The 24031-nt window shown below is 42.4% G+C and overlaps 1 protein-coding gene and 3 non-coding genes across 4 annotated transcripts; 2 read left to right on the top strand and 2 right to left on the bottom strand.

The window, feature by feature from the left end:
* Positions 1–1545: 1545 nt before the first annotated feature.
* On the bottom strand, positions 1546–22375 carry gpr158b (G protein-coupled receptor 158b). The gene is made up of 11 exons (XM_046852280.1): positions 21279–22375; positions 18046–18151; positions 15264–15366; positions 12086–12300; positions 11867–11935; positions 9012–9121; positions 8564–8802; positions 7524–7662; positions 5094–5199; positions 4864–5010; positions 1546–4623 (listed from the first exon to the last, which is right to left on the bottom strand). Exons 1-11 carry the CDS (start codon positions 22025–22027, stop codon positions 2896–2898), a joined length of 3711 nt encoding a protein of 1236 aa, XP_046708236.1. The 5' UTR covers positions 22028–22375; the 3' UTR covers positions 1546–2895.
* A 776-nt stretch (positions 22376–23151) lies between these two features.
* On the top strand, positions 23152–23224 carry trnat-ugu. Its single transcript has one exon. It is a non-coding gene; the product is annotated as a tRNA-Thr (tRNA).
* A 276-nt stretch (positions 23225–23500) lies between these two features.
* Positions 23501–23573, bottom strand: trnat-ugu. Its single transcript has one exon. It is a non-coding gene; the product is annotated as a tRNA-Thr (tRNA).
* A 139-nt stretch (positions 23574–23712) lies between these two features.
* Positions 23713–23785, top strand: trnat-ugu. Its single transcript has one exon. It is a non-coding gene; the product is annotated as a tRNA-Thr (tRNA).
* The last annotated feature ends 246 nt before the right edge of the window (positions 23786–24031 follow it).

The raw sequence follows: 24031 nt of genomic DNA, 5'->3' as shown, positions 1-24031 counted from the left end.
CAGTGCAGCTCTGCGAGTTGAATCATTTGTTTAATGAAATTTTACTCTTCTACTTTTACAAATAAAATGACTGACGTGTTAAAATAAGTCATTTTACAATTGCACTAATGCAAATTGCACACACTTCTTGTACTGTTGCATATGCTTGTGTGTGTGTGTGTGTGTGTGTGTGTGTGTGAGAACTTATTACAAAGTTTCAAATTTTCCTGAAAAATGTCGCTTTATGCTGTAAATCTGGCAAAAGTCAAACATCGTAAAAAAACAGCTGAGATGTTGACAGAAGGTTTCAGTGGAAACATGCACTTTTAATGAAGATGGATAAACTTTTACAGGGTGAAATGTAACTCGGTGATGTTTACTGGCTGTAAATCTTGGTGACCTTATTTTCATGCAGGATGGTGCACCACCACATTTTGCGTACATGGTTAGACCAGCGTTTTCCAGGATGTTGGCTGGGACGATGCCGACCTCATGAATGGCCTCCAAGAAGTCCAGATCTCACCCCGTGTGATTGCTGAGCCGCACAGGGAAAAAAAGGAGGAAGTGTAGAGGACAAAGCCTCGCTCAATGGAGGACTTGAAGGGACGGAATGAGGAAACTGGTTGAGGCCACTGGGGCCTACATTAAAATATGAAGATTTAAATTCAGTTTGAAATGTAAAAAATAATAATTAAAAATACATATTAATTAAATGGAGGGTTTAATTTTTCTTTAAAACACTTTACAGACTGGCATCAATTGCCGTTAGCTAATAATCACACTTGCTAATTATGACAAAGCATGAGGAAAGTGTAGTTAGGGTTGTGGTGTTAGACTTTTATTTTTGGTAAGTTTTTTTGTAATAATAATATAAATAATAATTATATTAGATTAATAATATTTCTACACAATAAGTGACCGATTAGAGCATGTGACTAGTTTATTCCTCTGTGCTTCCACTGTGTACCTCTCTGTTTGGCCACATGGTGTCGCTGTTCCGCACGTCTATTCAATGCTTGGAAACAGCAGCTGGGTGATTGAACGCTATATAGTTTTTTGATATGAGAAATATAGAGGTACCTGATGATGCACAACTCTGACATGTCGTTGATTACATGCTGTATCTTATATTTATTTATATATTATGGTAGATGCTTAACTGCATTCCGTTGCTGTGTACCTGTACTATGCAATGACTATCTATCTATCTATCTGTCTGTCTGTCTGTCTGTCTGTCTGTATGGTATGTTTATTTATTTTAAGCAGTGGGGAAGTGGTAGCTCAGTGGTTAATGCTCTGGGTTACTGATCAGAAAGTTGGGGGTTTGAGCCTCTGTATCGCCAAGCTGCCACTCTTGGGGCCCTTGAGCAAGGCCCTTAACCCGTCTTCCAGGAGCACAGTATCATGGCTGACCGTGTGTTTTGACCCCAGCTTCCTAACATCGCAGGGATACGCGAAGAAAGAATTTCACTATACTGTAACGTACACGTGATGTAGAATTTGCATAAGTATAAGAGACGTAGCATCAAACATATTGTCTCTGGAAACAGAGTGACAGACACACAATTAAAATCTGAACAGGAAATGTTTATTGCAGGCTGGAGGTATTGTCTGTACATGCCATTAAGGACGAGCACGATATAGAAACGTACGATATGAACCAAACATCCCGGACTGGACGTTGCAGCTCACTGGTGGAGGGGTGGAGGAGTGGGTGAGCATCTTTTCCACTTGGATGTTTATTAAGACCCGAACAATAAATAAAATAAAAAAACCAGGGACTGTGTTTATTCACGTTCATGCAGAAAGCACTGGAACACTGTTTGATAGAATACAGCAGAGAGAGATATCCGATTCGAGGGACTGGGTTTTGGGTTTTTTTTACAAAGGATAATACTGATGCAAAATCACAACACTACAGTGTTCAGGTGGGAGTAAAGGCGAAAGGATATCAACAATAACGCAACAAAGCCACTGATCCATGCAATCCTCTCTCGAAAAAAAAAAGTTGAGCTCTTGTTGAAGAGATATTAGACTTTTTGATGAACAGTAGGACGATGTATGTGATATTAAGCTGATGCTAAAGACATTAAATATTCTTCACATAAAAATGGCTGTTTATTCAATACACCATTCGTTATATGACCAAAGTGCTGGGACACCTGACTTTTCCAGCCGTATGTAGTTCTATTCCAAACTGTTCCTACAAATTTGGAGGCACACAAATGTACAGGACGTCTTTGTTTATTGTAACTTGGAGACCCAAACCGGTTCAAGCACACGAGTATGTTGTGTACTGACATGCTAAAACTTTTGCCTTGCCCTGACTCGTGATATGGTGGGTTGTTTGGTGAAGTACTGCAAAACTTCACCACGGAATTTGTGCTTTTGTTTTTCTCACATTTCCTTCAACGGCTTTCACACATAGACTTTACGTTAACATTAGCTGAAGTGTATGTGGTAAGGGGAATAAAACATAAGGTCCTTATAAAACTCTTTCCTTTATTGGCCAGAAATATGGTTAGGGGATCCATGTCAAAAAAACGTTCATTTTAATAGATACTGAGATCGACCTCCTCTGCAATCGCAGAATGAGAGAAAATGAGAAAACGCCAGGGTTCCGTTCAAACCGACTAAACATCTCAATTCGTGAAAATGGGTTCAAAACTATTATGTTGGAATAGGGGAAAAAGGAGGTTCCATCACTTTGCTGGTTCCCATTAAAAAATGGCAGTAAGTTAGTAAGAATTAATCTTAAGGAGTTCATCTTCATGGTTAAGGGAGTAGATACAGTGATGCAGGGCTTTGAAAACTGTAATGAGAAAAGTGAACATAAGGCAAATCTCACGTCACCATCCTTAATCTCAGGAATGCACTCTAAAAAGAGTAACATCCGTTGATAAGGGTGTACACGTTTCACGCATGGTTCCCTAACGTCTTGTCATCGAAATCCCACGGGCAAACCTCAGCTACGTTGAGTTTCACAACAGCTGGCACAGTTGTGTGAGATGTTGTGTGGATGTCCTCATCTTTTGTATTGACACCTGTCATACACTCTGCTTCCCAAGGGCGCACTTCAGCGTATTTACACTCAGTCATTCCAGCCTCTTTAGTCGAGCTTCTCCTTCTACCAGATGCTGCTATGGTAACCTGGCCGCTTTCGGATGTCTGGCTGACGCGGCGCTTCTCAGAAAATTTACTAGAAGAGCTTCGCCTCTCCCTGCTTTTGGATCTTTGGCTGTCGTCCTCTTTATCCTTCCCCTTCCCTTTTGATGAGCATGAACCTTTCCTTTTTGAGTTAGAGTCCCTTCTCTTGGAATGATGTGTAGGGCTTGTGGTCTTGTCCTGGTTTGGAGATGGTGGTTGGTCATAGTCCCATGGACAAATGTCCACCATGAGGGCTGGAGGCTGCAGAAGGCTTCCAGTGGATTTGGAGATGTCTGAGAGGATGATCCTGGGATTGCCATCTGTCGGAGTGACGCTTTTCTTGCGGGTGTTCCTGTCAAGGGTCTCGACTCCTTTGGAAGACGGATCTTCAAATTCCCAAGGGCAGACCTCTACTTTGTAGGAAGTCAGGTTGAGTGATGCTTTAGGTTTCATGTCACCAAATTCCTCTCTACTGAAACTCTTGTCTTTGGAGCGACGGCGGTGTAATGGAGATGGAAGCACCATCCTTTGTTTGTGTAGAGACTTTCCACTTTTAAAGCTGCTTTCATGAAACGTGTTAGTTTCACTTGGGGCAATGGATACATGCTTTTGAATTTTGCCCTCTGACAGAGTGGGCAAATCTTCCATTTCCCATGGGCAAACCTCTGAAAGGTCATAAAGGTCCTTGCCTCTCCCTGGTTCAGAGCAGATTGATGGTTGACTTCCACTCACTTGTTGCTTCATGATGCCCATTTTGCTTGGAGTCTTGGTGTACTCAACAGATTGGCTGATGATCATCTTTGGGAAGCATTCAGGAGATTCATCGACTTCTGAAAGCATCCTGGTGTCTCTGGTCTTGAGGCCTTTCTTACTTGCATCCTCAACACTATGGGTCTTCCCTGCAAGACCCAGGGTTCTCTCTCTGGCACTGGCTATGACGCTTAGAGACTTCTGTATCATTGAAGACCGGAGATGCATAGGCTTTTTGTCTGCTGCAAGATTGTGTGCACTGATGGACTTACACACTAGCGGCACAGACTCTGTGGATTCTGCAGGTTCCATCTTTGGTGCCTCTGGATTTTTTTTTGCCGACCTTTTCCCCATTAAGTTGCCCAGCAGAGACAACTCGGTTGTAGAATTGTCCATTTTATCAGCCGGGACACCATTCCCTGCTTGGTCATGCGTGTGGTCGTAACTATGGGACCTTTTCAAGGAGAGCACCTTGTTCTTTAGAGAGTCCTCTCTGGATTTTCCACCATGGGAAGATTCAAATGGGTTTCTACGTAGGGTGCTGCGATTGCTGCCGTGTTCGCTTCCATCTTTGTCTTCCCGACTGTACTGTCGGCTCACCGTCTCAGGTATTTCTGTGATGCGCCGCATAAGAGACCGTCCGATGCCTTTTTTAGAGTTGCGTTTTTTCTGGAGATGAGGGTTATTTGCCATCATCTTCTTTCGCTTATAGACCTCTAGCTGGCCGTAGAGCTTCTTTAGCTCCTCCTAGGCAGGAAACAAACCTGGCAATCAATAGCCTGTTACAAGATTATAGTTTGAGGTCTGTATCAAACAGAAACAAGTTTTAGTTGTCCAATAAAATTTTGCATATAGTTGAGTAGGCTTGAGGCAAACGACGATAGTATCGGAAATCACTATCACGCTTGGACAATTAAAGTCTAAGGTTTCTTGTAAATACAGCGTTGCAATCTATTAAATGAACCACAAAGATTAAAGGAAACTCACTCGTATATCCTCAGGGTCCAAACTGTGCTCACTCCAGGCCGAAGTGATGCTGCTGTTCAGGTAAGAGCCAGATCGGCCCATGTCCAGTTCCTCCTCGTAGACATCAGTGGAGATGTCGTCCTGCCTGTGAGTGCCGGTAAACACAAACTGCCGAAAAAGAAGCAAGGTTTAGTTTAAACCTAAAATAATCAGTACAGAAATTGTAAATATCACTGGGGAAAATGTGGCACCTTCGGGATGAGCAGTAAACCCATAGTCACCGTCACCGTCAAATGCGTATGAACAAAACATAATATCAGCATCCAGTCAGGGTGGAGTCCAGGAGCCAGAGTAAACCTGTAAAGAAAGACTGATGGATTAGAGAAGGTGTTTGCATGTGTCTTTTTGTCCCTGATTCTAAAGGACCCCTGCCATCGCCTTAATACCAGCAGGTGAAGAATCCATCCGAATTGTCAAATGTATCCAGATATTGGTGAGCCTCTTTTGTCTCATCTACTATTTTGAATAATTCTACACTTATGCTAAGGGATTGGGGTCCACTGAAACATCAATTTTGGCTTTTTTTTTGCAATACTTAATTAATCCACAGGGAAATTGTTATTCTTCACATATCCCCCTGATGTTAGAAGCTGGGATCAGAGTCAGCTATGATGCAGTACCCCCAGAGCACTGAGGGTTAAGGACCAAAGTGTGGCCGCTTGGCGATACCAGTGCTTGAACCCCTGACCTTCTGATCAGTAACCCAAAACCTTAACCTCTGAACTTCCACCACTTTCTCACTCCCACACTTCCTCGCAGGCTTGCTTCACAGGCTTCTCCTGGCTGTTTTGTTGGCCATGTGGATTAGAGGTAAGTTAAATGCTACAGCAATCAGTGTTTGGGAGAGAGCAATGTGTGTTATACCACACAGTTTGAAATGTGTGATAAAGTTGGCTTGCTTTGTGAATTTTGGAGGAAGCACATTATAGCATAATCTCCAGTTAGTATCTGTCAGTTGGATTTCTGGTAAGTGGAAAGATTTGGCTTGAAGTTGGCATTGGCCAAGATTGAATTAGCTAGAAAAATCCAAAGATTCCAAATTGTGAGACGTGACAAAATATCCACAACTCTTCAGAGCCATTATACTCCAATTCTGGTCCACGGAAGTATCAGTGTTGGATTCAGACTGGAAATGAACAAGGTTAATCTTTTGGCCCATGGAGCTTACTCTGCTTACCATAAAGGCATCCGCTAAACTGAAACGACTAGCATAATGTTATGTTTATGAACATCTCATTAATGAAGACAATAGGTACTAGTAAATGGTGGCTCTTTAAGCATCTTGGCTGAGCAGGGATCAAAATGCTGGCCGAGGTGCCATGGAGGAGGCTGCTTGTCTTCTGCGGACCCGAATAATGAGATTCTGCCTCATTAGCGCATTAGTCATTTAGAGGCTGTTTTTAAGCTAAAAGACGACAAACACTAAGCTTATCACCGAGCACCAGCAGGGCCTGCAGTCATGCTGCGAAAGGCTGCCAAGAAACAATTCACACCACGAGAAGCAATTGTTCTTGGTCCACGTGTCTTTGAAGAACACAGCTAGGACCTTATTTGTCTGCTTCTCGTAAGGAAAGGCTGCTTATTACACCAGAGAGACTGTCAAGGGAAAAGCGTGTGTCCTTTGAGATTAGTTTAAAAGCTTTTCTCTTGACAGCAGAAGCTGAACAGGCACTATATTTAATCAAAACTGTAAGTTTCAGATTTACAGTGAGACCACGGGTTTATTTTAAGACTTGGCAGATTGATGCACAAGCTGTCTGGCGGAGCATGATTTCAACTCTGTTATCTATACTAGCGCTTGTGATATAGCTGATTGAACTTCCCTTCATCTTCTGCAGATCTACTTGTGGCAAAGTTTTGCTAATGTAGGAATAACGAACACTGAAACATCAATTATGGCTTTTTCTACGATACTTTATTGATCCACAGGGAAATTGTTATTCTTCACATATCCCTCTGATGTAGGAAGCTGGGATCAGGGTGCAGGGTCAGCTATGATGCAGTACCCCAGAGCACTGAAGGTTAAAGACCAAAGAGTGGCAGCTTGGGATACCAGGGTTGAACCTCTGACCTCCTGATCAGTAACCCAGAGACCACGGGTTTATTTTAAGGCTTGGCAGATTGATGCACAAGCTGTCTGGAGGAGCGATATTTCAACTCTGTTATCTATACTAACACTCATGATATAGCTGATTGAACTTATTCTGCAGATCTACTTGTGGCAAAGTTCTGCTAATGTGGGAATAACAAACACAATGTTCTCATTTGATTTCAGATATTAAGGCCCACGTTGCTGTTGGAACTTCTTGAAGTAGCTAAGCACTGGTGTGGTAAGTTCAGTCACAGCTAAGCCACTTAAAGTGGGCTGTAATGAAATAATATCGAAAACCACAGGGTGTTAATTCGTTGATTTAACTTGTAACTACAAGGTAACTACAAAACTACTTGCAATGGTTGGGTTTTTTAACAAATGATTAAAGGATTAACTTTCTAGCGTTTTTGTGAGGCGGATTCTAATTTCTTGTGCAAGTAGATATGAGCAGGAATCTAATTCTAACTCACCCCATTCCTCTTTATAAAGTATTATGATCGTTTGCGTTTGGTTTTTTAACGAAACTCACCTAATGACATGAAATACGGCCGAGATCAGGAGCTCGTTATAGATGGCGACTGCCATGTAGCGTGGTTCGTGAAAGGTGGAGGGTACACTGCGGACGGCGTAGCACAGGTAGACCCCCCACAGCAGGAAGAGAAGTTCAGCTACAGAGAGGCAGAGAGAAAACATAAAGCAGGACATGGTCACATTTCTGAACTCTGGATTCCGTCCAAGAAGGCTTGTTTTCATACCCTGACCAGAAACTGTGCTGTATCAGTTAAACATTCTTATTATTTTTTCCTTCCTCTAGCGCTGGACCTATTTGAGAGGACCGCATGTTTAATTTGCCAGTTCTTCACGCTGATTTGCAGCTGTGCTTCCATCAGGAGATACAGCGCTTCATCTCCTGACATTCTACATCTTACATGCCTCGCTGGCTCCCTCCCTCTAGCCCAGAAGGATTAGATTATAAAACCCACACCTTAGCTGTCAGCTCTGAATCTGTAAGCCCTGAGAGTTTCGACATTTCTTCAGGAATTTTTTTCTCCTTTCACTTTCACACCCGGGAGACGGAACACGGCAGAATTGAACCAAACAGCGTTTGTGTTTAAATCAAAATCTGGTGTATTACAGCCTTTTGTACCTGTCGCTTACCCTCTATTCACAACCGCACTGACTGTCTCTCGTGTCCTTTAGTTATTGTAGTTCATCTTGTAAGTGCTACTGATGTTCTCATTCGAATCTATTCAAATTTATATAACACACTAATTCATGTGTTAGTAGATTAGACTTGCAAGCTAACTCTTTCAGCAGAAGCACCAAGAATCTGGTATTTCCTTCCAACCTTAATTTTACATTTAGCCAAAGGGCTATTTGACAGAACAAGAAGAAATAAACAATAAATGAGAACTAATTGCACGAATCACCGAACTATGGCGACAGTGGTAGGATAAACACTATATAAAAGCTCTGAAGCAATTAGCAAATTCAGAAGTTCTTGCTCAGAAAACTTGCTCAAAACATACATACTTTTAAACAAAGAGCATATAGAAGAGAGGAACCCACCCACAGCCATCATGTAGTCCCAGCGGTTGAGCTTGCACATGCTGAACTGCAGACCTTCTAGCGTCACTCCCTCCTCGATCATGCCATGATAGGAATCACGGCTCTGGCACACGGCCAAAGTCCAGGCCACCAGGAACCAGAGTACTATCAGCAATATGGCACACAGCAAGCGCAGAACGCGGCAGCTGGTCATGTATGGGATGCGCTGGGCCGTACGCGACAGGAACACCTTCAGCACCCTGGGTATATACAGGTGGAACATGGTGGTCCACGGAGACCAGAATTGGACCAAGTGAAGTAATTCTAACATGCTGTGGTTTTACTCAAACCATATCAACTTGCCACCAGGTGGCAGAACACGACCCTGATACCCTCTCACACTCACACTTGCACCCACAGAGCCATTCTAGAAACTGTTAATATCAAGACAACTGTAAACATCACGTACCGGAAGAGTTTGAGGATCACCGTTCCGTAGACCGTAGCGAAGCCCAGGAGGCGAACCCATCTCAGGAGGATGCACTGCAGCACGGTTGGGTGGAGGTAAAGTATTATCACCTGGGTGGGAATAATTCAGTTAATACATAAGGATCAGGATAATGTTAAAGTTCCAATTCCAGCTGCCTTGTAAACTCTAGGTAAGAATGATGGCTAATACAGAGAAAAGACTATCCTGGTAAGGCTTAAGTTACTGGTTCTGTGCAGCAGAAACATCTGTGTAATGTGCACCCTGCTGTGTGACTGTGCAGCCTGCAGGATGCTATGTTCAGAGCAATCACACCGCCTCACACTTCTGACAAAAACACAAAGGCAATTATCCCAGAACATTTCCACTCACATTACACTCACACTCGCGAATGTTAATGACGTGAGGAACTCATTCGCTTCTAATGATACAAAACACCTGCTTTCATTTCTACACCAAACCGTGGACAACAACTTATAAACAAAATAACTTTTTAATGACACAAGATGAAAAATACAGAGCTAGTTATCTACATGGACAAAAAGCCGGAGTTTTCCAGCCATATTTTGTTCTTGTTAAATGTTGTTGTTCTTGTTGTTCTGTCAAATTTAAAGGCGCACAATTGTATCGGATGTATATGAAATTTTCCCTTCACTTGAACTAGGAGACCCAAACCTGTTCCAGCATGACAATGACCCTGTGCACAAAGCAGGCTTCAAGAAGATCTGCTTTCCATGGGTTGGATGATGTGGATGATCTCCTGCTATAGAACTCCAGCTCTATTGAACATAATGAATGTGAACACTCATTTCACCCCAGGCCTCCTCACCTTCTCACCGCCATCAGTACCTGACTTTAAATACACATATCCTTCTATCTGATTGAATCTCCACAAAATCCAATGGAACATTTTCCCAGAAGTTATTATAACTTATCATTATATATAAGAAATGGGGAGTAAATGTGAAATGGGATGTTCAAAAATATATATACCAATCTTATGGTCAGGTACCCACCAAATCTTTTAGCCATATTATGTGAGTATATTTGTATCTAAGAATGTGCACCAAATAAAGGAATATATGTTGAAATATTAGCTAGTTAAAATATACCCTAGCTGATCTAATCATCTGCACTAGTCTTCTTCTTTCGGCTGCTCCTATTAGGGGTCTCCACAGTGGATCATCCGTCTCCACCCCCCCCTGTCCTCTACATCTGCCTCTTTCAAACCAACTACCTGCATGTCTTCCCTCACCACATCCATAAACCTCCTCCTTGCTCTTCCTCTTTTCCTCCTTCCTGGTGGCTTCATCCTCAGCACTAGTAATATGCTAATATATATCATGCTAGTTAGGCTCGAAACAGAATGTGACTGGGGCGTGTTAGCATAAGTTTTGCACCGGTTGCTAATTTTCCAGCGATGACTCGTTCACCTCTCACTGTGAAGTTTTGCAACTTGCTGAGGATGAAGCCTCCTGAGAAACGGCTGTTAAACTTTTTGTGTTTTGTTTGGTCAGATCAGAGGAGAGGACGTGGCCTTTTTCCCTCTCACCAGGTTAATTATTCAGCGCATTTATTTTTAAACTCGTTGCATTACAGCCTGATGGAAGACTTAAAAATTAATGTGGAAAATCCACAGCGGAGTTCAGGAGCTTCATGAAAATCTCTCATACATACGCTGAGTGTATTTTAGAGATGACATGCAAATGATAACATTGCATCAATTATCTAACTATATAGCTAGCTAGCTAAGGTGCTAATGTTATCAGGAAAAAAAAACGAGATTTAATGTTAGCGTGTATTTGTGATCAAATTAAACTGCTCCTTTTTTATCCCAGAGAAAAATCCAGGAATGAATCAGTGAATGTGTAAAGCAGGACTGTTCTGTCTTTGTGTCTCTGTGTTGGATGGGACAGATGGAGAGGGTTAATGCTCCTTCACGGAGAGAGAAGAGCAGGAGGCTGTGATGCATTTGAACGACTGAGGAGAGGAAAAAGGACTTTGTTATATAACCTGCGAGAAAAAACAGGCTCAAACGCTACACTTCCAAGCTACAGGCAAAAACACACACAGATGATGTGACTAAACGAAGGTGCTAAGGTGACATGGTGTTTTTTTTTATAAAAGGTGTGGCCATAAATTAATATGTTGCAGCCATTAGTTAACATTCCAAAGCCATAAACTATGTATTTTATAGTCACAAATAATTTCATTATCACTATAATGGCAATGATTGCAAATGAATGTAATAACATCTTGACTTTGATACAAATGATTACAAATTGAAGCTATATCACCGAATGCATTTTCAAAATCTATGAATTGATGAATATGTATGTATAATTACAATGCCAAAAAACCTTAACTACAAATGATTACATTCCCAAAAATGTAGCTACCAATAATTACAATATCAAAATAAAAATTTGCTACGATTAATTACAATCTAGAAAGAAATGTAGCTATGAATGTTTACATTCTCAAAAAAACAATGTACAATGACAGCTTGTGAATCATTGTCCCAAAATGTGGATACATGTGATTACAATGGCACAAAACGTAGCGATTGTACATATGATGTCACACAAAGCATAGCTACCAATAATCCCATTCCCTAAATTGTAGCTACAAATAATTACATGAGTACAAGCTACGGTTTCAAACTAAAAAAAAAAACTAGCTATGAATAATTACATTGTCAAAAAAACTCAACTAAAGATGTTAAGTACCCTGAGCCCAGGTCGCGATGTGAGCTTAATTTGATTACACCCTTCTTCTTTAAGTTCCTAATTCCACATAAACACATCTCGTATGTTCAGTAGATATTGTGGACTTACAGGAAGGTAGAGGAGAATGGCTCCTGACAGGATGGCCTCCAGAAGAATAAAACCAGATGCTTTGATTCTCTGAAAAGTAAAATAAAAGAGGATATATTTAAAGCTTTTTCAGTTCTTATTAGGATGTTTTGAAGTGTCACCAGACTACATAATCACTACATATATACTTCATTGACGTTATGACGTCTCAATGCATCTCATTGCGCGTGAACCGTGTACCTTGTTGCGCCGGAAGCGGTACACGAGGGACATGCAGACGAAATCCAGGAGCACACACAGGGTCTGGAGGGAGACGACGGTGAGACGGAGGATGCCGTCCTCCTGCGCCAGACACGGTGTATCGTCTCGACACAACACGCAGCCGTTTTGACACGGCAGACAGTGAGCCGGTACGTCTGATGGTTCAGCCCCAACGTAATGATCCTGCTCCGATTCTGACACACCACAAACAGATCGGATTCGGCACTACAGTCTCATCACACGTGTATGAATGCTTATGTAGATGATGCACAAGGTGGTGGCGTTGATTTATCGATTTTTATTGGTTTGTAAATTAAAAGCATATTAATAGACACTTGGATTCCGCTTAGAGTCCTTATAGGTATATCACCAAATCTTTTCTGTGAGGGCCACAGCATTTAATTAAAACATAACTTTCTTTAATGAGGGGCCGGTCGGCCTGAAACAGAAAATGACGACTGCCAGTATTATTGTGGAGATTTTATGATTTTAATTGTATTGATTTTGCCTCCTAATTCTAGATTAGTTTATTATTTTGTTCTGTAGAGTACAGACAAATAAGCGTCGCCTTTTAAAGAGATATCACCTATTAAAAGAGCATTATTACTATCATAATGATATTTTTTTATATTCATTGCTATTGAAATCAAAACATTTACTTACTTATGCAAATGGTTTGTGAGTGAAATTTAACAAATAATTAAGTTACGTTAAAAACTAGAAGTCGGCCCTTAGTGGATTTTACTGTTACCGATAGTAAGGTTGGATCGTATTTGCTATAATCTATTAAGCAACTGATATATATATACATTTTTTTCTTTTTTTTTTTTTTTTTTTTTTTTTTACACTCCAATTAAAATAGTAGTAAATTTTATTTAAAAAAAAAACAATTACTGAATCATGGTAATGTGCTAAATGAAATAAATATGAATATATTCAATAATCAATATCATTTTAGAATTAATAAATTATACATAATAAATATAATACAGCGCTCTCCGTGCATCTCGCAGTCTCGCATGTAAAAACAAACTGCACCTGGCATCAGCCTCTAGAGGTCGCTCTCGTAATGACAGCAGACCGGGAGGCGATCAGATTGGTGCCTCGACCTCTATAAATAACTAGCAGGCCATTTTCGTTTGATAGCCAAACTTTATCAAATACAGATATGATATAAGAAAAACATATTTACAAATAAATGTTTTAAATATGTCTCTGTCATTGTTCCAAATGTGCCATAGTTTGGGGACCCCGTCAATTAAGTGTTTATAACCATGTTACATATCACTAAAGGCCCAATTATCGATTGTAGGCGTGTCCTGTCTAGTAACTTCTACAACGTCTACAGTTAGCTGGTTAAACGCAATGTACATCAGCGTGATTTGTTTAATGTACGTGTTGGAAGTCATACTAGCTGCATCATCAGAATGGATTGGCAGCACCATATGTGGTTTGTCCCCACACGTGTTCCAGCATTACATTTGTGCACAACGCCAGCTCCATGAAGATTTGCTGTACATGGGTTGGAGTGGAAGATCCCCTGCTATAGAGCTCTTCAACACCTTTTGTGGCTGAAATCTAGTGGAACATCTTCCCAGAATAGTGGAACTTATTATAACAGCAAATAGGGACCAAATGTGGAATGGGATGTTCAGAAAGCACATATCGATCCCATGCTCGGCCTGATGGAGACGTGTCCCAAAGCACTTTCCCTTTTCACTTTTTACACCTTGGCTATAAGTTACAGACGGACGAAGCTGTAAATCCTGTTTCACCTCGATCCCTGGACGTTTTTACAGGCATGTTATGGCTTCATTAATAAACAAACTCGCAGTATCGAGTCATTAGTGACTCATCACCTATTTTTAGGTGTGTGTGTGTCTGTGTGTGTTGGGGGGGTGAGTGAGAGGATGAGAAATGTGAGCAGGATGTTGCCCATAGCAACTAGGATTTACTGTGTGGCAGCTTCGCCGTGGTTCTTCTGCAAGAAGCTGATTACAAAAGATGTCTTTTTGTCTCAGAAGACAAGTATGTGTTTTAAAAAACATGCAACACACACACACACACACACTAGACAACCCTTTGTTTTATAAATGTGGATCGACATTATTCCTATATAATTATATACAATGTTTAAACTGCGTTGTTGTTATCACTATTCTTGTCTCCTTTTGGGAAATAGGACGAGTCAGAGTCATGAAGATCTGAGACATTTCCAGCTGATAAGATGAGATGATAAGTACATACTTGTCAAAAGGAGGCAAAGTGGCGCATCCTGAGGTACACTCTGTTCACTAACCTAAACACCATCACAGTCTAGACATCATCCACCAAACTGCACTCTGTGTTCTATCTATCGTTAGGGACGTGTTAATATCATGACCAAAAGAGAGCTTTTTCAGCTTCAAATTTAACCTGTGGACATGTTTTTTTACCGTGTTTAAAGCATTGGACTCTGGTTTGGAAGGTCACAAGTTCAAATCCCAGCACTACCACCACTGCTGGGCCCTTGTGTAAGGCTCCTAACCATCAACTGCACAGTTGTACGTCGCTCTGGATGAGGGTGGTATCAAAACGTTTCAAGACTATTTTTGTAACACGCCAACAGACATGGCTGCACTCACAGTTCAAGGGAGCACCGATCTTTATAAGTCAGTGTGCCAGTCTGCAAGATCTGTGCGACTGGTGATAATTTGACCTCGTCCGCTATTCCATCATGTACAGCAAGTTAGAACAAAGACCAAACATGAAATTCTACATGAAACTGGGCAAATCTGCCACAGAGATGTTTGACATGACATACGTTTGACATACGGCGATGCTGCAACAAGTCGTTCAAGGTGTATTTAAGAATGGAAGGACATCACTGGAAGACAACGAGAGATCAGGAAGACCGTCAACGAGCACAACCCCTGAAAATGTCGAAACCGTTCGGCAACTTGATGATTGTCGGATAACAATTCACAACATTGGAGTGTCTGGGTGATAGTAAAGTCAAGTACTGATGTAGGTGAGGTGCGTTCACGTTCATCATTCAATGGGGTTTATAGCAGGAGACTTTCCATATACTTTTAACCCATATAAAGCAGATCTACATTAAGGTCATTCTGGAACAGGTTTGGGTCTCCTGATATCATGCAAAGGACATGATACTCACTGGAGAAGCCGTTGAGGGCCATTCGGCTGTGCTGGTAAAACCCCCTCCTGCACTGACACTTGTACTTGTCCAGCACAAAGCCATGGCCAGGAATCGGCTTACACTGAGGACAGAGATAGAGAGAGAGAGAGAGAGAGAGAGAGAGAGACTGTGAGGAAATGAGAGGAATAAGCTCATGGTTTTGCTGTTGCTCTGCTGTAGCTGTTACAGTGCTTTTCTGTGGACCTGCGATTTTACAAAAAAATCTAATCGACTCCTATTGACCAATCAGAATCCAGAATTTGGTACCCATGAATGGAAGAAGAAAAAATAAGGAGAGAATGAGGACACGTGACCCATGAGGTTTTAAGAGGTTTCAGTAACAGGGTCTGAGGAGGATTGTGTTCACCTGAGTAGGGCGTAAATCTCTGTTTACGTTCGAGACTCACGTTAACGCCGAAATGTATCCTTTTTTTTCTTTAACTGCGGCTCTCCAGGGGGAAGGTGGAAATGATAACCAGCAGCTTACGCTAAAAGTGTAGAGGATGCAGGGATTGTAAATTGTAGGTCTCTTTTACTTTAAATAGCAGATCTTCATCTCACACACACACACACACACACACACACACACACACATACGCACGGCCTGTCCTCCCACCCAGCGAGATCCCTCAGCACACGGAGCCCACTCGAGCAGATTTTAATTAACACAGGGCCAAGGCTCTGATTAGGGCTGGATGATAATTTGCACGCTGACACTCCTCCCCGTGGCGCTGCAGTGCGGTTTATTGACGCCTTTAAGTCACTTTTATTAGCCTCCATTTTATCAGCAGCGCACTTGCATTTATTAAATACGATTATCGCTTCTCTCCGGACCTCCTGATGATCGCATAATGACATCTTGGGTTTACTGTAAAAGCTGCAAGAGGGTGCCTATAATTTCAATCGCTGCTACATATTAAGGCTGAGCGATAAACGCTGGAAATGATTATGAACTGCAGAGAAAGATTAAACCGCTGAGATTCAGAGAGTCACTCACTAACAGCAACTGTGTGTCTGGATTATTTTAACTGCACACTGACTGACAGACAGGAAAGACAGACAGACAGCATCAGCAGACAGACAGGTTCAACAGACAGACAGGATAGGCAGGCAGATAGACAAACAGACTGACTGACAGACAGAACAGGCCACATGAACAGACAGTACAGAAAGAATGACAGACGGACATGATAGACAGGCAGCATAGATAAATAGGATAGACATGTGAGGGACAGACTGGACAGAAAGACAAACAGATGAGTAAATTAAAAGAAGGCGTACTGAAAAGACAGACAGACAAATGGACAGACAGAGTGGGGAAGTGGACATAGCACACAGATGGATTAGACAGGAGAGACAGATGGACTAAAAGGTTAGAGGGACATACGGACGAGCAGACAGACAAGAAAGACAGACATCGTTTTCAGTGTGATTTATTACGAGCAGCCTGGACATCAGAGCGGATTTCTATAGCGAGAGATAACAACAAACAGAAAACACCAAAACATCACCGTCGCCGTTATCAGAACCAATCACAGGTGTGAGACGAAGAAACAGACTGACTGGAGACAGAGGGAAACACAGTACAGGTGCAAACATCAGGAGAACGAACCAATAATGAGGCAGAAGCAGAACAAAAGCTCCAGACAAGCAGAAGGACTTCACAACAAAGATTAAATGAATGTAAGTTCAAAGTGATGACACTATAAAATAAACACACACACACACACACACACACACACACACACACACACTGAATAATCTGCTATCTTCGTTCCTCCACGTGATAAAGCTCTGATCCGTGATCTTAACTCTGGTGTGTTTTCATTCCTGCTGCTCCTCCTGCATATCTGGTGAACGATGGCAGACCGATGTGTGTTCCCTCCTGCCGACTTCCTACGGACTGACGACTAAAACGCTGAGATCCGCAAGCAAGTCGAACCCCTTGGTGGCTCGGGCGCAGCGTGGCAGCTAATTAGCGCTGTCAGAGACGCGTTCACGCAGAACAAGAATGAATTTCAACTCATCTGAAATCCAAACAAACCTAATGAGCTTCTGAACAGCCTGGAGGAAGATCTGCTGCTGTCTCTCTCTCACACACACACACACACACACACACACACACAAAAGGTTTAAGGGAATGGTTAGAGGATTTATTTGCATACCGGTTAACAGATGAAACCTGAAGGTTTATGATGAAGTGAACCTTCAGCACTTCAACACAACCACTGTGTGGTTACTATGGCAACATATTATATTTTTTTAAGCCATATTGCTAATGTTGAGGACTAGTCTGATGGTATTCTGCTAGCTGTTGTATGGTGTACTGGATTGTGATTGGACAGAAGGTGATGATTAAATCTCTAGAACAGCAGCAGCTCTGACAGGTGCATTTGTTTTGATTCGTTATCGAATCGTTTCTGTAGTAACAGCGTAAACAGATTTAAAAAAAAGATTGTGGTAAATATTTATGGAAGGAGTCTCCAGAGTCAGAGCTCTATTTTTAGAATTATGGACAATACGGTTTGTATGTTGTGGTTTCTTTATATAGCTGTTAAATAGCGTAATATTTTCTCAACCACTAGATGGCACTGTGCTCAATTCAGTCTACACGGAAGGCTTTAAGCAAACTAATCATTCACTTTGCAGTCAAGTCCAATTTTTTCACGCCATGCACCTTAAAGATGGCTGGATTTATGGTCTGAGAGTAACAAGAGCGAAGTTGGTTGTTGAGACGGGAAGCATGTGAAAGTCGACTCACCTCCATGGTGGTCAGATTGCAGCGGTGAGTCCCTGAGAACCAGCCGGTGCTGGAGCACTGATCAATGTCCACATCCTGCAGGCTGATGTCCACCTTTATCACGCCCCTACACACACACACACACACACACACACACACACACACAGAGTATGTTATCAGATGTCTCATTTCTACATGTTCCAAAACTATTGGGACACCTGGCTTTTTCATCCATATGTGGTTCTTGTCCAAAGCGTTTCCACAAACATGCAGGCACACGATTGTGTAGGATGTCTTTGGAGGCAGGAGCATGAAATTTTCCCTTCGCTTGAACTAGGAGACCCAAACCTGCTCCAGCATGACAATGCACAAAGCCAGCACCATAAAGATCTGCTTTCCATGGGTTGGAAGTGTGTGGAAGATCTTCTGCTGTGTTGAACACCGCAGGCCTCCTGAACTCACCTACACCAGTACCTGACTTTACTAACACCCTTGTAGCTGAAGGAATCCCCACTAAATCTCCACAAAATCTAGTAGAACATCTTTTTAGAAGAATGGAGCTTATTATAAGAGCAAATGGAGACTAAATATGGAATGAGATGTTCAGGAGGCACCTATATGTTTATGGTCTAGTATCCAAAAACGTTGGTACAGAACCAGACTGAATCAGAATAATTGGAAATCAACTTAGCATAATTTCTTCATGATGATTATCGTGTAAGTTCTTGTTTCCTGGTATTTTGTGCGTGCTGCTTGTAAAGCCTTCCTGATTCCTTCCCTTTGCCTGAAACAGCTTTATTTTTAACTGCCACGCTGCCCGAGGGCTGAGATGTGTGGGAGGTGTGAAACACGAGAAGGTGGAGAACACAGAGAACCGAATCGCTATGGTGTATGTAGGAGAGCTAACATGCCCTCGTCTTCCTCCTTCTCCTCCTCCTCCTTATTCTCAGTCTGTGATCAACCCTGGCTCGGGGATGAAGCGCCCCCCTGGATGAAGTGGAGTTCTGCTTGGTTTTCTGTCTTATATCTAACGAGGAAGCTGTAGCGCTCAGGACAAGAACAGAAGATGCTTTCACGCTGTCCTCACTGCACAGCTTCAAATGCAGGCAACACGTTTCTTTTCTGGTGATTTTCATTTTTGTTCTTTTTTTCCCTTTTCTTTGGAACACTGTGTTCCTCTGTGTCACCTCCTTGCCTGAAGATTGAGGAGACAGAAGAGTCTGGAAGGATACACACTCCTCAGCTTCGCAGACAACGAATACGCGTCTGGACCAGGAATAATAAGTAGCTTCACGTCGTGCTAGGAATACAAATAACTTGAACACGTCCTGATTCACGGTTCCACCAGTCGGTTCAGGGTCCACACGGATTCAAGACTAGACCCTTAAAAACATCTAAACAATTTCGAATTACATAATCGAATCAAATTCAAAGATTATAGAAATAAGAGCTATTGTCTTCCACTAGGGGGCAGAATAGCTCAGTAAACACAGCTATGCTCGAGATATATGGCTGTTAATTGTAACAAAGTAAATGCATATTTGTGTCACGTGAACACAGATCAAAAGGAATCTCTATTTACAATCTATTATTATGTTTTTATGCTTCTGTGTCTATCAGTACGCTTCACCCTTTCCACCGGCTGAGGAAGCTAGCTCTCTGTTCATTCGTTATCGCAGTGTTATTGGTAATTATTTATATATTCGTTTATATTTTCCAGCTTTACTCCATGCGTGAGATCCTGCCACGTTTTGTGTGAGAAGTGTCGAATTCCTGGAGCTGTGAGACAAAAACACAACCTCCAGAGAGAGATGAAGTGTGACCTCTGGCAGGATTGGATATTTCCGACTGAAGAGTATTAGATTAGACACAGAATGCATTTTCTTCATTCTTCTCTATTTGCTTTTCTCTCTTTCTCACTCGCTCTGTCATTCAAGAATCGGGAGAGTTTCCCCCCGAGGTGCATCAATGACCCTTCTGTCAACCAGGAACATAAACAATCACCTGAACTGTCAGCTGTTATTATAGTCAGACAGCAAAACAATGCAAGAGAGAGAGAGAGAGAGACAGAGAGAGAGAGACAGAGAGAGAGAGAGAGAGAGAGAGAGAGAGAGAGACAGAGAGAGAGACAGAGAGAGAGAGAGAGAGAGAGAGAGAGAGAGAGAGAGAGAGAGAGAGAGAGAGAGAGAGAGAGAGAGAGAGGGAGAGAGAGAGAGAGGGAGAGAGAGAGAGAGAGAGAGAGAGAGAGAGAGGAGAGAGAGAGAGAGAGAGAGAGAGGGAGAGAGAGAGAGAGAGAGAGGGAGAGAGAGAGAGAGAGAGAGAGGAGAGAGAGAGAGAGAGAGAGAGAGAGAGAGAGAGAGAGAGAGAGAGAGAGATTGGGTGGATTTGCTTGATGAACCCAAACCAGTTCGATTTAACACCAAATTATCACACACAATTTATAATTATAATATTAAAGCCATTCAGTTACATCATCATCATCATCATCATCATCATCATCAACAACAAAAACAGCAACAACACGATTCATGCTGCATGTAACAAAACACATATTTACTGTTTGTCATTAAAAAAACTCCTAAAAACTCTCTAAATTATGTTCATCTCACCTGTGATTACTTTAATCTCACTTGAGATCACTTTAATCTCACCTGAGATCACTTTAATCTCACCTAAAATCACTTTAATCTCACCTGAGATCACTTTAATCTCACCTAAAATCACTTTAATCTCACCTGAGATCACTTTAATCTCACCTAAAATCACTTTAATCTCACCTGAGATCACTTTAATCTCACCTAAAATCACTTTAATCTCACCTGAGATTACTTTAATCTCACCTAAAATCACTTTAATCTCACTTGAGATCACTTTAATTTTACCTGAGATTACTTTAATCTCACCTGAGATCACTTTAATCTCACCTGAGATCACTTTAATCTCACCTGGGATCACTTCAATCTCACCTGAGATCACTTTAATCTCACCTGAGATTACTTTAATCTCACCTAAAATCACTTTAATCTCACCTGAGATTACTTTAGTCTCACCTAAAATCATTTTAATCTCACCTGAGATCACTTTAATCCCACCTGAGATTACTTTAATCTCACCTAAAATCACTTTAATCTCACCTGAGATCACTTTAGTCATACTAAGGTCTACTAAACCGAGATTATTTTCATATCAATCTGGGATCACTTAAACCTCACCTGAGATCATTTTAGACTTTTCTGAAATCCCTGTAATCTCACCTGATCTCCGGCTCCGTGTAGGAACTCGGACTGTACACTTTCACCGACAGTGTGAGCAGCCAGTGCGGGATGAAGCCCCCACGCTCACACTCCAGAAAAGGCGCAGACCAGTGCACGTGACCTTGCGCGCTCTGGGAGCTCCGATCCTCCGTTACCATCCGGGCTTGTTTCCGGACCTGGCGGCTCCACTCGGACTTTTCACCTGAGAGGTCGCGCAGCTCCACGTTCCCGTCCGCCCTCGTGGCCTGAATGTGCAGCTGCTCGGTGTGGAGTGTGAGTGCGGCGCGGTGGATCCGGGGCTCGCGGTCCAGAATGCTGCGCACCAGCGCGCGGTACCAAGCCTGCTGATGCTGGTGATGGTGTTGGTGACGCGGCCCCTCGCGCTCCAGCGCGTCCAGGAAGTCGGCGGCGCGCGACACGGCGTCTAACGCAGCGCGAACCGAGCGCGCAGAGGCGACGGGGGCTGGAGCGGAGCCGAGGCCGCTGAGCTCGTAGCGCCGCGAGCAGTTCACGTGCGCGAGCGCGGACGCGTCGCCCGTGTGGAGGAAGGCGGCCACCACGCGCGGCAGTTCCTCCGCCCCGGCCCCCGCCGGAGCCGCGCGCTCCGTGCCATGAACGCGGTGCTGCCTCGCGCCGATTTCAGCAGCGTCGTCGTCATCGTCGTCGCCGTCGGACCACTCCACGTAGCCGTCGTGCGTGGCGCGTGCCAGTCCCGCGTGCAAGAGGAGCCAGAGCAGCAACACGCTCATGCCTCACTCCTAAATCAGCGCGAGCATCCTAAACACCGCTTCGGTTATCCTCACCCTCAGACGAACTCCAAGAACCATTCTGAGATCTTTGTATTTGTCAAATTTATATTTTGGTCATTTTAATCCTCGCGCACACGCACCCAGGTTACACTGCCATCCTGTTGCACCGTTTTGGTTGCTCCAGATGTAATTCCTTCACGTGTTTTTACGCTTTTCTGCACCATGTTGGTCTGGTAAGTCGCTCTTGTCCTCCTGTCTTCTCTTCACGCAGAGACACACTGAAAGCTCGGCTGCATTCTGGAGGCACAAAAATTCCCCCACTTCCATCATCGCTGCTTTCACGGCCAGTGTATAGTCACTGTTTCTGTCAATCATACATTTTGGGGTGGGGCTCAACAACACGGTGGGCGGGTCAATCTCCAGAAGCTGTCCAGTGCTGAAATACTGCTGTTATATAAGAAAACGTTTTAACTTTTAACACGGAAATAAATATTATATTTGCATAGTTGTACATCAGATGTAGTTCAAATATTTAGCACTGATCGACCCGTGTATACATGAAAATATTCGAAATGGTGATGCACACACATGGTTTCAGATTCTGAACTTGTAGGTGGATGGTTTGCTTTTTAGAATACAACGAGTTACATAAGATTAAAAAGACAACAAAAATGTCTGGATTCTTCTTTTTTTTACTTCTCATAACCACTGGGGGCGCTGTTTGAACCCCTTCATATTTTCCTGACCACAAACGTTTAATCGTGATATTATATAAGAACAGTGCTTGGTGTCATATAGTGGCTCTACATGGATTTTACATGATCAAGTCTATTTTCTTTGTTTGCAAGATAAAATTCCAGAATTCCAAAAATGTAACAAAAATTAAGAAAAACTTCATAGTCAATGGCTTTATCCTGGAAATAGTATGAAGAACAACTTTGGAAAGAAGTAAGTCACGTCTTCAGAACATTCCCACAACATCTAAAGCTATAGAACCTTGGTGTTGGCTGGTAGTAGGAGCTCTTGTTGGTTATAAATAAACATCCTCATCCTGCATGTACATCAGGGTTGAGGGTGTGGCATTAATCAACACATTCTTCACATTTCTAGCTGCTGTTGCCTGTGGCTTCATAGCTCAGCGGTTAGAGCACTGGTCTTGTAAACCAGGGGTCGTGAGTTCAATTCTCACTGGGGCCTGTGAGCTTTTTAACACTTTCACCATGTTTTCAGGCTTGAAGTCTACTATATGTGTGATTGTTCTTCTCTAGGTTGGTGAGACTCCACTTCGCATAACCTTGACTACCCTGTATTGAAAGTCGAAACGTTCCTCAGATAGAGATGTTTATAAATTGCTTCTTTTTCATTGGTGGTCCTCACAGAAACAAGTGTGCTGGAGCATACATTTTTATTCAGCAACAAATTTACTTTGAAAACCTGCGTCGTCACATGAGATACCTTCAAAACATATTTTCAAGGCCCCAGCGAGAATTGAACTCGCGACCCCTGGTTTACAAGACCAGTGCTCTAACCACTGAGCTATAGGGCCTGTGGAGGAGAACTTATTAGAGTGTTTGTTATGTGAATCATCTGGTTCACACCCTGAAAAGTCCACATCATTGTTGTCTATGCTAATGAATGTCAGCACTTAGAGTGTGATAAAGGTGTTTTTCCTGTTCCAGCTACATGGCTCCATAGCTCAGTGGTTAGAGCACTGGTCTTGTAAACCAGGGGTCGCGAGTTCAATTCTCGCTGGGGCCTTCAAACAACTTTTTGAAGATAAAAACCAAAACAGGTCAAACACAAGTTTGTGATAGTAAACTAAACTCGTGTATTTAATATTGACCCTGAGGTACTGACAACATGAACTTTCTGAGCATGTTCTCTCTCATTGTGTGAGGAATCTACATTTAAGGCAGAACCTTTAGAAACCTATTTACGTTCTTATAGTGTAAATACATTCATTATTATCAATAAGAAATATGGGCTTGAGAGGTATCTTCTGTG

The sequence above is a fragment of the Silurus meridionalis genome, chromosome 6 (genome assembly GCF_014805685.1).
Source record: "Silurus meridionalis isolate SWU-2019-XX chromosome 6, ASM1480568v1, whole genome shotgun sequence".
Taxonomy (NCBI): domain Eukaryota; kingdom Metazoa; phylum Chordata; class Actinopteri; order Siluriformes; family Siluridae; genus Silurus; species Silurus meridionalis.
This window is presented reverse-complemented; position numbering and strand designations above follow the sequence as displayed.

Bases quoted from the DNA above. Each gene is read 5' to 3' on its own strand.
- gpr158b (XM_046852280.1), bottom strand. From the start codon at position 22,027: ATGAGCGTGTTGCTGCTCTGGCTCCTCTTGCACGCGGGACTGGCACGC. The intron at 15,367-18,045 runs GTGAGTCGACTT...CTCTGTCCTCAG, and splicing joins GCAATCTGACCACCATGGAG to TGTAAGCCGATTCCTGGCCA. The intron at 8,803-9,011 runs GTACGTGATGTT...GTATATACCCAG, and splicing joins GTGATCCTCAAACTCTTCCG to GGTGCTGAAGGTGTTCCTGT.